At 44.6% G+C, this 14,128-nt stretch overlaps 1 protein-coding gene across 1 annotated transcript in view; it reads left to right on the top strand.

The window, feature by feature from the left end:
- Nucleotides 1-14,128, top strand: part of LOC147724750 (uncharacterized) — a 427,049-nt gene that overhangs the window by 255,198 nt on the left and 157,723 nt on the right. Inside the window, exon 15 of the mRNA XM_086966280.1 lies at nt 14,003-14,119. Coding sequence (XP_086822406.1) covers nt 14,003-14,119 — 117 coding nt within the window. The remainder of the gene's footprint in view (nt 1-14,002; nt 14,120-14,128) is intronic.

Below are 14,128 nucleotides of genomic sequence, written 5' to 3'. Positions count from 1 at the left end.
CGGCAGGGTTGCCCGTGCTCCCCGATTCTATTTGCCCTCTATATCAATCCTTTGATACTGAGTATTCTAGCTAGTCCTGGAATTCAACCAGCAGTGACAGGAATATATGAAACAAAAGTGCTAGCGTACGCTGATGACATCGCCATTTTAACACCAGACCCTGATGTGGCTATATCCGAGATAGAGGCAATAACTCATCAATTTGGGTCCCACTCTGGTTACTCTCTAAACAAAACCAAAACAGTTATACTTTGCACAGAAAACACACAATGCATTGATCCCAGACGGATAATAAGGGCGACATACTTAGGGGTTTTCATTTCTGCAGGAATTCAAGATATTATTAAAATTAATTATGAACCCCTTATTAATTCAATTAAAACAGATCTCACAAGAGTAAATAGCCTCCATCTCTCTATTATCGGGAGGGGAAACTTTATTAAAATGACTATCTTTCCCAAGATACTGTATCTATTTCGAGCAATCCCCTTATTAGTCGAAGACAATTATATTAAAATCCTTGATTCCCAGATTTCCAAATTCATCTGGCAATACGGTAAGATTAGAAGATCCCTTAAATTCTTATCTCTACCGTTCGACAGAGGGGGGCTCGCAATACCTAAACTATTGTTATATTTTTGGGCAGCCTATCTACAACAACTTGCTCCAATGGTAAACCCAAGTCGTAACGATGAAGAGGGGGGCGTTCCATCAGTATACAAATTAGCCCTGGGTCCCAAAGCTAGAGGACTACTGTTAGACCTGACATCATTGGCTTGAGTCTCTCCTCCATTTTTTCTGTTTGCCTCCACTGTTTTACGATGTTTTGCTGGTATATGCTTTGGGTGCGGTGTCACTGCTGATCAGTGCCACAGCGCAAGTGCTCCCTATGTTAAATTGTTGTATCTAGTGTATCCATGTTTTGCTTATTTGGTTTACTGTCAGTCCCTAGTCTAGTGCACCAGGAGTGCCGGGGCTTGTAAATACAAATGCAGCTCGTGGGCTTGCAGCACGTGTTGTGCCACCCACAGGAGCGGCCTCGTAAAAGAATGTCTACGGGTCGGTCATTGCGAGACCCACGTGCAGCCTAGTGCTGTCACGCAGGCTGCGCAGGTATACCTACTTGCCAGCCCCTTGAACCTTCCCTTGACTTCAGGTTAGTCACCCCTATGGTAGGCCCGCGGGCAGGGTGCGTTGTAAGTATAAGGTAGGACACGCCTGACCAAGTTGGCATGTCCTAATAGTGAATTACAGCCATCTTCGTTCTTCACTATTGCGAGGTAGCCTGCTCTCCATTAGTTAGAATGGGCCGCCGGGATTATTAATGCTATGATCCTAGTTGGCTCGGGGAGCATGGTGCAATGTCGAGTTTGGTATCCCTGAACTCGGGGTTTAATTACGCATCCATTGGTGTGGATGGTTTTTGGGCTCTGGGTTTGAAAATAGCACTTTTAGAAAGTGTCTATTTTCTTGTCTAACCATTTCTGGTTTCTGCTGGTCTTGCGTGTGTGTGACAGGAGCCGGGTGGCTCCACAGGTCTGGATGAGTCAGTGTGGGATGAGTGGGACATTTGCGTTGAGAGTAGGGGGAGAGTAGTTGCTGATAGCCTGCCCTGCCTGATACAATGCTGGCTCCACCTCCTGCCAAGCAGCTGATGGCTCTGTGCCTGCCATGGACGATCCTAGCCCCACCTCCTGCCAGGAGGCCGATGGCTCTGCTCCTGCCAGTGTCAATGCTGGCTCCACCTCCTGCTGGGCGTCTGAGGACCCTGCCCTGCTCAGTGAATAGGCCAGGTGCTTCTGCCTGGCTCCACCCACAACAGACCCAGGATGTTGGGAAAGCCCCCGGCATGGACAAAGGGATCAAAGCCGAAAAGGGGTATAAGAGAAGGACCCCTGAACTAAGAAATCAGATCACTTCTGACAAGGAACCCTGTAACCAAGGACAAGAGGCCTGCTGATCTGAGGACTTGCCTACCCCTTCTGCCAGTGTGCTGTTTGCTGGGGGGAATCCTGCAGTGCTTCTTTATTTTTGCCAAGGAACCAGGAGAGAGGAACTTTGTGTGTACTCTCACGCTTGCTAAGAAAATCTCCAAGGACTGGAAGAGTGCCAGTCTCCTGCTGAAGTCACAGGGCTAAAAGACTTCATCTGCTTAAAGTGCTATTTGCTGGAACCTGTGAATCCAGCACCTCTGAAAGAACCAGCAATCTCGACACCGACGGACGTCGCCGATTCCAGCTCGACGTAGTGGGTAACGGCCCCAGTGTCTCGCTTCCTCGACGACCGGCCGCCGGGCCCGACCGACGCCAGCAGCATCGCCAGTGAGTGGGAGTACGGCTCTAGCTCCAAGGGACCTCGTGTCTGCACCGCTGCTGATCGCATCAACTGTGTGCCCTCTCGACGCCGTGAGCGCTGCTCACTCTGTGCAACCGCATCACCGACAACGACGCCTGCTGAGGCCTGATCGACACCGAAGACGCGACGCCGGATTGCTCGACGCCGCTGACCCTCGTGTGCTTCATTTTCCAAAGGTACTGTGTTGTTGGGAGTCCGTGTGACTCCGGGCTCGACGTAGCGCTCCTCGCGGTCGACGCCGAACCTTTGGATTAACTTTGCCTCGACGTCGTGTAGCTCCCGTGTGGGTTACCCTGTTGCTAAGAACTGTATTGCCAAGAAGAAGATTTGCTTTTGATACTAAAGACTTTTGTGCTAAAGAAGAAACTACCTTTGAACTATCCTTTTTCCCTTCCCAGAGTATTTATTAAGATTGTGTACATTTTTGTCGTTATTTGGTCTTGTGCTAAGCCTTATATAAAAATACTTATTTTTATAATACTACTGTGTCGTGTCCATTTGTAGTGCATTCACTTTATTACTGTATGTGGTCATAAATGCTTAACACACAGCCTCTGAGATAAGCCTGTCTGCTCTGCCAAGCTACCGAGGAGGTGAGCAGGGGTTATCGAAGGGTGTGATCCCCTTGCCCTGACTAGAAATGGTGTGTCCCTATTTGTCAGAAGTGCATACCTCTGCCAACTAGAGACAGCCGGCTCTAACAACTACTTTTAAGCCAACTCGAGCCCAGCTACTATAAAAAAGTTAAGTTTAAAATTATCATTGGAGCTTGGAAAGTGTGGTCAAGAATCACAAAACATATGCAAATCCCGAAAGTTAGCCGATACACTCCACTCTGGCATTCGTCTATTCTTCCACAGCATGTAAACGATAGGACCTCTGCTAACTGGGAGAGACTAGGCATTTCCTCTCTTTATGACCTCCTAGGTAATGAGAAAAAGATTTGCTTTACTACTCTTCAAAACCAGTTTAATATACCCGGGAGGGACTATTTTAAATATTATCAAATAAGATCAAGTATTAAACCTATGCTACCCACTTTAAGCTGGAACAGAATACCTTTAATTGAAAATATCCTAAGGCCCTCAATCAGAATTGGCACACTTTATATCACTCTTTTCGAAAAATCACCAGACAACATGGAACACACTGAATTGGCATGGGCACACAAACTCGATAACCTAGAAATAGACATCGACAAGATTTTGGCACTAGCTTCTCAATTATTTCTCTCTTCCAGCTTGAAGGCACAACTATATAAAACAATGTACAATCTTTACTATACACCGGAAAAAATGTTTACATGGGGGAAAAGAATTAACGATCACTGCCCTAGGTGTAAACAAGGCCCCGCAACACTTTTGCATATGTTTTATGATTGCGATAAGCTGACACTACTGAAGAAAATGATTTGGGAATTTTGGGAGGAGGTCTTCGGGCGCAAACTGCCCGAGTCACCTACTATGTGTATGCTCGGATATGATAGCATGCTAAATTTGAACCATAATGAGGAAGCTATTCTTTTTATCGGAGCTGCAGTATATCGTATTATATTTGCCGCACGATGGAAGGAGAACGATCCTCCAAGCTTCCAAATGTGGCTGGCCCGATTCCTGGGCGTATTCAATCATGAGACAGCAATCTATGCCACCAGGGGGGTGAAGGCAAAACAAAGAGGGGAAAGGATTTGGTCCCCTATCATAGCCTGGAGTGTTTCAGCTAAATCTAATTGAATTTCTTAGTATTGTGATTTTATACTGTAAATATAATGAATTATGACTCGCTATCATGGCTTGGAGTTTTTCAGCTATATCAAATTGAATATCTTAGTATTGTGAAGATATACTGCAAGTATAATTTATTATGAATGTCTTAATTGTGTCTGTATATGATTTTCATCTCTTATACTATTTATTTTGTGAAAGATATATATCCATTTGTAAAGGAGTTGTCTAAATAAAAATAAAAATACAAAAAATAAAGATCTGAGCATTTTATGCTTTTTACAGAAATTCCCCGGGAATGTTTAGTTTCCATAGAAATGATCCTCTCTAGATTGTTTATTTTCAGTTTCCTCTCCAGGGAATGGATGGTTGATAAAGAAATCGCTTTGTCTCTGCACACAATTATGTATACCGAACAAAATTATCCCTACAGAGAAAAGAAATCTGCCTTATAAACACAGTCATTCAGTTTTAGTTCTATCGAAGCTTTAGAAATACAGCCAGGGGCATCAATTAAGGGATTGTTTGCCATCAAAGGGTTTCCAAGAGATGTCAAATAGACATTGAGGGTATCTAATCCTAGGGTAGTTACAGTTCCAGGTAATCCCAAGGGTGGCATGTTGCATTAATACTATTGAACCACTTGGCGGCTTTTAGACAATGGATGATAAAATACGACAGAATATCCTAATTAATTGAGTCAGCATCTTAGGAAAGGCACAGGACTGGTTTAAATCCTGCCTGTAGAAGCAGCAGCTCAAATAAGGCCATTACTCATCAGAGCCAAACCCTCTAAACTGTTCTCTCTCTTCCTGAACCAATATTGGATGCATATAGCCCATCTGAGCAATGATAGGGGCTCTACTGGCAGAAGTGTGCTAATGATATGTGTTTTCCAGTTCAACTGAGCAATAACTCTATAGAGACAGGCTTGTTTCACTGTCTGTTTTCTGCAAATTTGTAAGGCCTTTCATAAAATGGGTGCCCCCTACCTTGGGGATAGACTGCAACACTATACTCTGTGTCGAACTCTGAGGTCATCGGCCCGGTCACTGATCATCACCCCATGTATCCAGCTTTCTCGGAAGGGTGGCAGATCCTTCCAAGTGAGTGCTTCTTGCCTCTGGAATGAACTGCCTCCTGCGCTGAGGAAATCCCAGGATATCCTCACTTTGAGATGGAAATTAAAAACTTGGTTATTCCAACAGTAGCCATAAACTGGAGCACTTTGGGTTCTGTGTTGCGGGTCTTTGGTCTTGAGCGCCGGGACACTCCTGGGAGTGGCCATGCGCTTAACAAATGCCTGTTAACATAACATAACACATAACAAATCAAAAACTGGATAACATTTAAACACCTCTGAAAATAAAAACCAACAAATTCAATTTATGCACTGAAAGAAGTTCATAAAGGAAATATGTTGGCATTAGTTCTTCAATGTTTTGACTCCAACTATCAAAATTGGGGAGGTCATTTTTGGGAAGGTGAGGTACAGATATTGAGTGCTCCATTTCTCAATGTATGCCATAGTAATGCTCTCAACAATTAGAAGAGAGTCAAGGTGCTTGAAAAGGAATAGAATCTGAAATAAGTATAACATTCTTGGTAAAAATCAAAAGCCGATCAGAAACAAGTGTGCACTACTCTACTCTGCCTGGATGTCCTTCTAACTATGCCAGCCAGATGCCCCAGTGCAACTAGTATAGAATCATCTGGGTGGCCTTTTATCCTCTTAACTATGTTTCAACCCAAACAATACAAACAATAGTGAATGCCCCTAAATTCCACACGTATGCTCTATTAAAAATCTGTCCCGTCCTTAACATTTGACAACACCTTATTCTCACAATAGGTGGTGCTGTTCAAACTACAATAATGACGGTGACAGCATATATAAAGTATAAACAACAAATCTATTCATAAACCTCAACTGACCTAAAACAAGACATCCATAGCAGATTAACAAATGTGGAAAGCTAAACCTTTCTCAAGACCTTAAATGCAAACACAATTCTACCATCTTTAAGCAGAGATGATCACATCTCATAAACCCCTTTTAGTGACAAGCTGGAGCAACTTTATGACTTCAGCTGCCCTTGTTGTAGGCTTTGCTACAAATCCCTCTAGTTCCAATAGCTCTATATCATCAGCCATATGTTGATGCCTTCCTCTCACAAATAGTACTTAACCCTTTCACTGTTGAGGTGTTTGCACACCTCTGCGCCAGAGCATTAAAAACAATACTTCAGGTTATTTAAACATATGTACCTCTTTGGTCTCTTTGTGCACCCCTGCAAATGATATTGTTTTCCGGAACATTCAGGGCTATGTATAGGTGCAAACCACAAATCAATATCTCATTGCAGACTGAAGATATAGTGCAAGTTGGGGAGGTATTTCTATGTGTATTAATAATTTGTCTCTACATGTTGTTCCATTTCTCAAATAGACAAATTAAAATCCTGCAGATCTAGCCAAGGTAATATTGCCCAGTATGTCTCGAGTACGGTGACTTCAAATATGTGTGGGGTTTCCTTGGGAATGCAGTCTGCACACACAATTGTATAATATTAGCGCAGAGGAATAAAATGCGACAGAATCCCTGATTAGCACACAGAACTATGTGAAAAGTATAAAAACTATGGGCCAGGTTAACTAAGCCTTTGTGTTGAGCAAGGAGGCGCTGGGCAACGTAAAGGCTTATTTGGGATAGAAAATCTTAAGACTTCCTTCTTAGAAAATGTTCTCGTGTATCTTGAACATTTTACCCTACATGATGCAGTAATACATTGTAATGCACTAGCATTATGTAACAAAGTTAAATAACTAAAGAAAGTTCTTTTGGTGAGTTGATGAACACCCACAACCAGGAAACCTGTGATACAAGCATTTCCAATTTCTTTCAGATTGTTTTATGAGTTGGGCTAATCATAAGCAAGTGAGTAGTGTCAAGTGTACGTTAGCATCAGGTGTTTTGTAGATTCACATGCTAAGGACTCTCCTGCCAGCTAGTGCTTTGGGTTCATAATATGGCAATAGTTTTTTATTTTTTCAAGTCATTGAGTTTCTGTTTCAGGTTAGTGTTTTAAATGACTCTTGATTACGTTCCCTGAAACGCACAATGCACTGTGAAGCAGACTCTGTCTTAGTTTAATTTTTATTGTCATTGGGTTCTGAGTTAGTTGTGACTGATCCGGCAAAGTAACTGTGCCTCATGTAATACCTCAGCTCCATGGTCTTGCAGATGGGACAGCAGAGTAACTTCTTTTCTTGCCTGTCATTTGGAAATTCCTTTTTGTATCCTCTTCTAGCAGGCATGAGGATTCCTCGTGAAAGGTATTCAGGGCCCAATTTAGATTTCATCGGACAGGTTACTCCGTCACATGGGTGACAGATACCCCATCCGCTGAAATCTAAATTCCATTATTTCCCATGGTATTTATATTTCGACGCATGGGATATCTGCCATTTTATTAAGTGTTACAGTTAAGGTTGGAAAATCTAACTGCAGAGGCACCTCTTGTACTTAAGATCTTCTGAACAAGTGTTAGTCCAACAATGAAAATGGACTGTGAGAGTTTGATTGGAAAGATGATGCATTTTCCGATGTTTATCCACCATTAGCCTGTATGAGTACATCCTCCTCAACGTATGACCCTCCACAAACACGCCACAAAGATCTGGGAACTCATTAACGCTGCCACGCCCGACATTGCCTTTGTGACAGAATCCTGGATAAACTCCAGCTCAGCGCCAGACATCGCCACCGCTATCCTCAATGGCTACAAGATCACCTGCAAGGACTGTCCCATCCGGCCAGGAGGAGGCTTCACTAGCATCCATAAAAGCTCCCTCCACCTGACCATCTATTCAGTTCAGATGAACCAACGACCTTCATGGAACACCTCCACTTCCAGATCCAGACCAACCCAAAAACCACCTTTGCGGCACCCTCATCTACAGACCACCCGGTCCCCCTAAACTTTTTACCAACACCATTGTCAACCTCCTCGCACCCCAATCCCTTGCATGCACCAACTACATCCTACTCGGAGACCTCAATTTGCACCTGGACAACCAAAACGGTCCGAACACCTCTTCCCTCCTTAAGGACATTGCCAAAGTAGGACTTAAACAGCTAGTCACCTCTCCCATGCACTCAGCAGGTCACACACTCTACCCTGTCTTCGGTGCAGGAAGTAGCATCTCCTACAGCCACATCACCAAACTCCTCTGCACCGACTACCACTGCATCCACTTCTCTTTCAGCAAACCCTCCACACACCAGCAGGCCCACTGTTTACCCTGCAGAATTGGAAAAGAGTTACAGAATATCAACTCACCACATTCCTCAATGACACATCACCACCGACATCCTCTGGCGTCAACACCATAGCACCCAACCACCTGTACTTCATCCATGCCTTCATGGATGAAGTACAGGTGCCTGAAGCTCATCTCAGACAAAACAAAAGTCCTCATCCTGAGAGACCCCCCTCTACTCGAAACGACTCCTGGTGGCCCTCTGCTCTAGGAAGTCCTAACCCCACGTATCACGCACAAAACCTCAGTATTGTACTGTACTACTCGCTCACAAAAGAGCGTGAGATAAACACAGTCTCCTCGGCCTGCTTCAACACACTCCGCTTGCTTCGAAAGATCTCCACTGAATCCAGGAAGACAGTCACCAATGCCCTCATCAGCAGCAGACTCGACTATGGCAACGCACTGTACGCCGGCATCACCCTGAAACTCCTCCGAAAACTCCAGAATGTTCAGAACACTACAGCAAGCAAGACTAATCTTCAACATCCCCCATCGCAGCCACATCACTCAACACCTCCGCAATCTCCACTGGCTCCCAGGCAACAGAAGAATAACCTTCAAACTCCTCACCCAAACATACAAAGACCTTCACAAGGCCGAACCTGCATACCTGAATCACGGCCTCACATTCCACATACCAAGCAGACACCTCCGCTCCGCCCAGCTTTCCCTGGCTACCGTCCCACAAATCCGCAAAAACAGGACCAGAGGAAGGTCCTTCGCCTATCTCACCTGCAAGATATGGAACACCCTGCCCATCCACCTCAGGAAATCATCCTCGCTGAAGAAATTCAAGAAGAACCTCTTTGGATGAACTCCAGCACTTAGTCTGATGTGCTGTGCCTGTCCACCCCACAGCGCCTTGAGACCCTCATAGGTGAGTAGCCACACCTTACAAACCCTGATTGATTGAGGTTCAGCTGTAAGTAATGTTGAAGAGCATAGTTTTCAAGAGTTTTTTGATGCGGATGTTGTTGAACCCTGCTTCCAGGAGTGACTTCAGGATATTGTGTGTATGATAATGTGTACATGTCCCCCCTTGCTAAGATAGTAGCCCCTTATGGAATCGAACTGATCAGCTACGCTGATGATACTCAGCTTGTGGTCTCTCTTAATCAGGCTGATTTGTCTCACCCAAGTCTGAGCAACTGTCTGGAAGAGGTATCAAAGTGGATGGGCTTGTCCCAGTTAAAACTAAACAATCAAAAAACTGAATTGATGTTACTGGGCAGGAAGGCTTCATTCAATTCTCCTGTGCTATGGCCCCCGTCTATGGGTGCCAGCCCGATTCCTAAAAAAGTGATCAAAAGCCTTGGCTTCTGGCTTGATGATGATCTCACATTCAAAGTACAAGCCACAAAAACCGCGGCCACCTGTTTTGGCCTGCTTAAATCCATTCGTAAAATCCTCCCTCAACTTCCCGAGAGAGCCAAAAAAATTCTGGTTCAAGCCATGATCCTGTCGAGGCTGGATTATGGTAACGCGCTCTGCCTGGGAGCCCCGATCTCCGTAATCCAAAAACTCCAGGTGGTTCAGAACTCTGCCGCTAGACTGCTGACAAGCACTAACCACCGCTCTTCAGCCAAACCAGCGCTGAGATCACTCCACTGGTTACCCATAAAAGAACGGGTACACTTCAAAGCCCTCTGCATTGCCCATAAAAATCTTCAGGGCAACGGCCCCCCCATCCTGGCCAACTTGATCAAAACACACAAAGCCTCTAGAAACCTTCGTTCCAATGACCAGAACCTGGCACAAGTCAGTAGAATCAATAAGGCCCGCTCGGGTGGTCGCCTCTTCTCTCATAATACCTCAAGGTTGTGGAACTCTCTGCCCCCCTCTCTTCGACAGGAGCCCAATCATCTCACTTTCTGCAAGAAAATAAAAACTTGGCCTACCAACTAACGTTCACTTCTGACTTTATCCTCTGTAGCAGCAAGCGCTGGGATGCCTCCGGGTAGCCATGCGCTATAAAAGAGTTATTTTCATTTCATTTCATTTCATTTCATTTCATATTCCATGGGTCAGGGGACTGAATTCCCAAGGATTTGCCCCCGTTCTTCAACCATTTGAAGGTACATTGAGTTAGAGGGCTGTGTAGGCAATGTTTTTGGGAAGTGTGTGGTTGGGAGCAAATGGGCATAGGTAGATTGGTCCTTTCCCCGTAAGCTACTCTGGCAGCAGAGATAATCCTTGCTTTCAACAGGAATCAATGTATGAGTTCTGGCACGTTCTGACTACCTAAGTTTGCAGTATTTAAAGCCTGTCAAAACGTAAATAAAAATTATCATAACTACACGTTATAATTTTATTAGATAAAATGTAATTGATACGTAGTAACACCTTTTGGCATCCAGATCATTACCTACGCGGATGATACTCAGTTAGTGGTTTCACTCAATCAACTGGACAAATCAGTCTCGGGACTGGCCTTATGCCTTCAAAATGTGTCTACTTGGATAGACAGCTCTTGTTTAAAACTTAATGGAGCTAAGACAGAGCTGATGCTCTTAGGTAATCCCACCACATTGAGCATAGACTCACTTTGGCTTAGCTGCTTTGGGCTACCACCCTCCCCAAAATAACAAATAAAGAGTCACGGTGTTTGGCTGGACCGCAATCTTGACTTTAAGGAGCAAGCACACAAGGTTGTAGAGCTTGTTGTTATGTGATTTTAAGAATGTTAAGAAAGATCCTCCTCTTGCTACCTGTCTCTGCAAGAAGATGGCTGGTTCAAGCATTGATCTTGTCACGCCTTGACTATGCTAACTCTCTATATCTGGGAAGCCCACTTACTGCCATAAATAAAATTGCAGATTGTGCAAAATTCCGCAGCACGTCTGCTCACGAATACTTCTAAATGCATCTCAGCTAAACCAGCGCTAGCATCATTCCATTGGCTCCAGATTCAAGAGAGAATCCAACTCAAGGCTTTGTGTATTACACACTGTTAGACCTGGCATCATTGGCGTGAGTCTCCCTTCCATTTTTACTGATTGCCTCCTGTTTTTGATATGTTTTTGCTGGTTATATGCTTTGGGCACTGTGCCACTGCTATTCAGTGCCACGGTGAATTGATGTACTAATTAGTGCTTCCATGATTGGGTTATTTGATTTACTTGTCAGACCCTAGTACAGTGCGCCATGTGTGCCCTGGGATTGTAAATCAAATGCTGCTGGTGGGCTTGCCGCACTGGTTGTGCCACCCACAGAAGCAGCTTGTAAAGTGTGTCTCAGGCCTGCCATTGCAAGGCCTGTGTGCAGTCTGTGACTGCCATGTCGACTTGCCAAGTGCACCCACTTGCCAGTTCTTAAACGTCCCTTTGCTTCATATTAGACACCCCTATGGTAGGCCCAAGGGCAGGGTGTAATGTAAGTAAGGTAGGACATGCCCTGGTGTGTGTAGAATGTCCTAATAGTGAATTACAGCCATTTTTGTTTTTCACTATTGCAAAGCTACCTGTTTTCCATAGGCTAGAATGGGCAGTTAGATTATTACATTCTTATAATCCTAACTGACTCAGGGAACAAGGTAGAAATTCGAATTTAATATGCCTGAACTCAGAATGATAAAATACATATTTTAGTAAAGTTAGTTTTAACATTCTGTGTTTGAAAATACCACTTTTAGAAAGTAGGTATTTTCTTGCCTAACTAAGGCAGCCCAGTGGTGAATAGAGAGATCTGCATCTAGATGGGAGGGAGGAGTTGCACCTGGGACCTGAAAGTGCTCCAGAGCTGTGCCTTCCCTCCCCTGTGCTGGCTCCATCTCCTGTGGGGCGTCTGATGTCTCTGCCCTGCACTGTGAAAGGAAGAAAAGATTCATGTAAACAAAGTGCTCAGGAACTGGTTTGGACTAGGCAGAGGCATCTCTGCTTTCAGAGAATAAAGGATTTTGGGGTATAAATATTGGGAACAGTCCCAAGAACTTTAGATCACTTCTGGAACAAGAAACCTTTTGCCAAGGAGAAGAACCAAGGAAGCTGCAGGAGTTGGACTGCCCCCCTGCCAGTGTGCTGTTTGCTGGGTTGGCCTGCAATGGTTGCTTCATTTGGCAAGGGAAATGAGAAGGAACTTTTTAAGGACTTTCATTATCTACAGAATATTCTCCAAGGGCTTGAACTGTGCTTGCCTCCTGCTGAAGTCTCAGGGACAAAATACTTCACCTCCAGCTCCCCTCAGAGTTTCCTTGCTGAGAATTCTGTTTGCCAAAACGTGCGTCTCGCTGGGAGCTGGAAGTGCGACGCATCGAGAAGAAGCGTAACTCCGCCACAGCTGAAATCGCCGCATCGCCGGAGAAGCGTGCCTTTGCCGCATCTCTCAGGAAGTGGGTCTTCATTGAAAGCTGCCTGCTGTTGCATCACCGGAGAAGTGGGACTTCATTGAGAGAGTCGCCATTGCATCACCGGAGGATCGTGTCGCAGGGCCTGTCGCGGCTCCAAAGTACAGAGTCGTCGCAAGACTGCCAGGGTGTCTATGCATCGTCATCGCATCGCCGCGTCAAGGGGCACCATCTTCTCACATCGCACCAGGATCATTGCATCACATTGAGGCGCCATCTTGCGCATCGCAACCGGACCGCAAGCCGAGAATCTACCCATCAACCCCGCACCGGTAAGGATCACAACGCATCCCCTACTCTGCGCAAGCATTGGGGCACGACGCATCATTTCCCCCGGATCACACAACCCATGCATCTCCCCTTTTGCGAGCCTTTTGTTCACTTTGCTTTACGCATCCAAGTACTTTGTTGAGAACTGTGTCACATTTATCATCAACTTGAACTAAACAACGTTTATCATCTTTAAGCCAACTTTAAGTATAGTATTGTGGATTTTTGTCGTTTGTGTTCTTGTGTTAAGTCTATATAAAGAATATTTATTTTTATAAAACCTGTGCTGTGTCCATCTGCAGTGTTTTCACTGTATTACTGTGTATATTCACACATGCTTAACACTCTGCCTATGAGATAAGCCTGTCTGCTCGTGCCAAGCTACCAAGGGGGTGAGCAAGGGTTATTTATGAGTGTAATCCCCTTATCCTGACTTAGAAGTAAGGGTCCCTATTTGGACAAAGGTGAATACCATTGCCAACTAGAGACCCCCAGATCTAACACACACAAAGCACTCTCAGGCAAAAGTCCGCCTATCATCAGGTCTGTTATTCGACCCTATCACTCCAACAGGTCTTTAAAGTCAGATAACAAGCAACTTGGGTCAGTCCTAAAAATAAGAAAACGCGAAGCAGAGGGCGTCACTTCGCGTATAATGCAGCTAGATTGTTGAATCTCTTGCCCCTCTGTATCCGCCTAGAACCGAACTACCTGACCTTTCATAAGCAGCTAAAGACCTTTTTGTTTTCCTGACTCAGTTTGAAGTCGAATCTGCACCGCTATTAGCGCTGGGATGTCCACAGGTAACCATGCGCTCTAGAAATGTCTTTCATTCATTCAATCATTCATTCATAATGTTTTCAAAACGTTCAATGTTTATTTCAAAAGTTGTAAACCTAATATACAATTTTTATAGAAAACTATGAAAGCATGGCAAGTGTTATAAAAGTTGATGATCCATAGCTCTGATATGTTTCCTTTTCAGGCACATGAGACCCCATTGCATTACTGTGCACGAGTGGGAAATTCCGACGTTCTTCTGGAGATGCTGAACCACATTAGCTCCAGTCGGATGCAACAGGTGATCAACAAGCAAGCAAAGGTACTGTTT

Source organism: Lissotriton vulgaris, chromosome 4_1, assembly GCF_964263255.1.
Source record: "Lissotriton vulgaris chromosome 4_1, aLisVul1.2, whole genome shotgun sequence".
Lineage (NCBI taxonomy): Eukaryota > Metazoa > Chordata > Amphibia > Caudata > Salamandridae > Lissotriton > Lissotriton vulgaris.
Note: the sequence above shows the minus strand (reverse complement) of the source record. Positions and strands in the feature narration are given on the sequence as shown.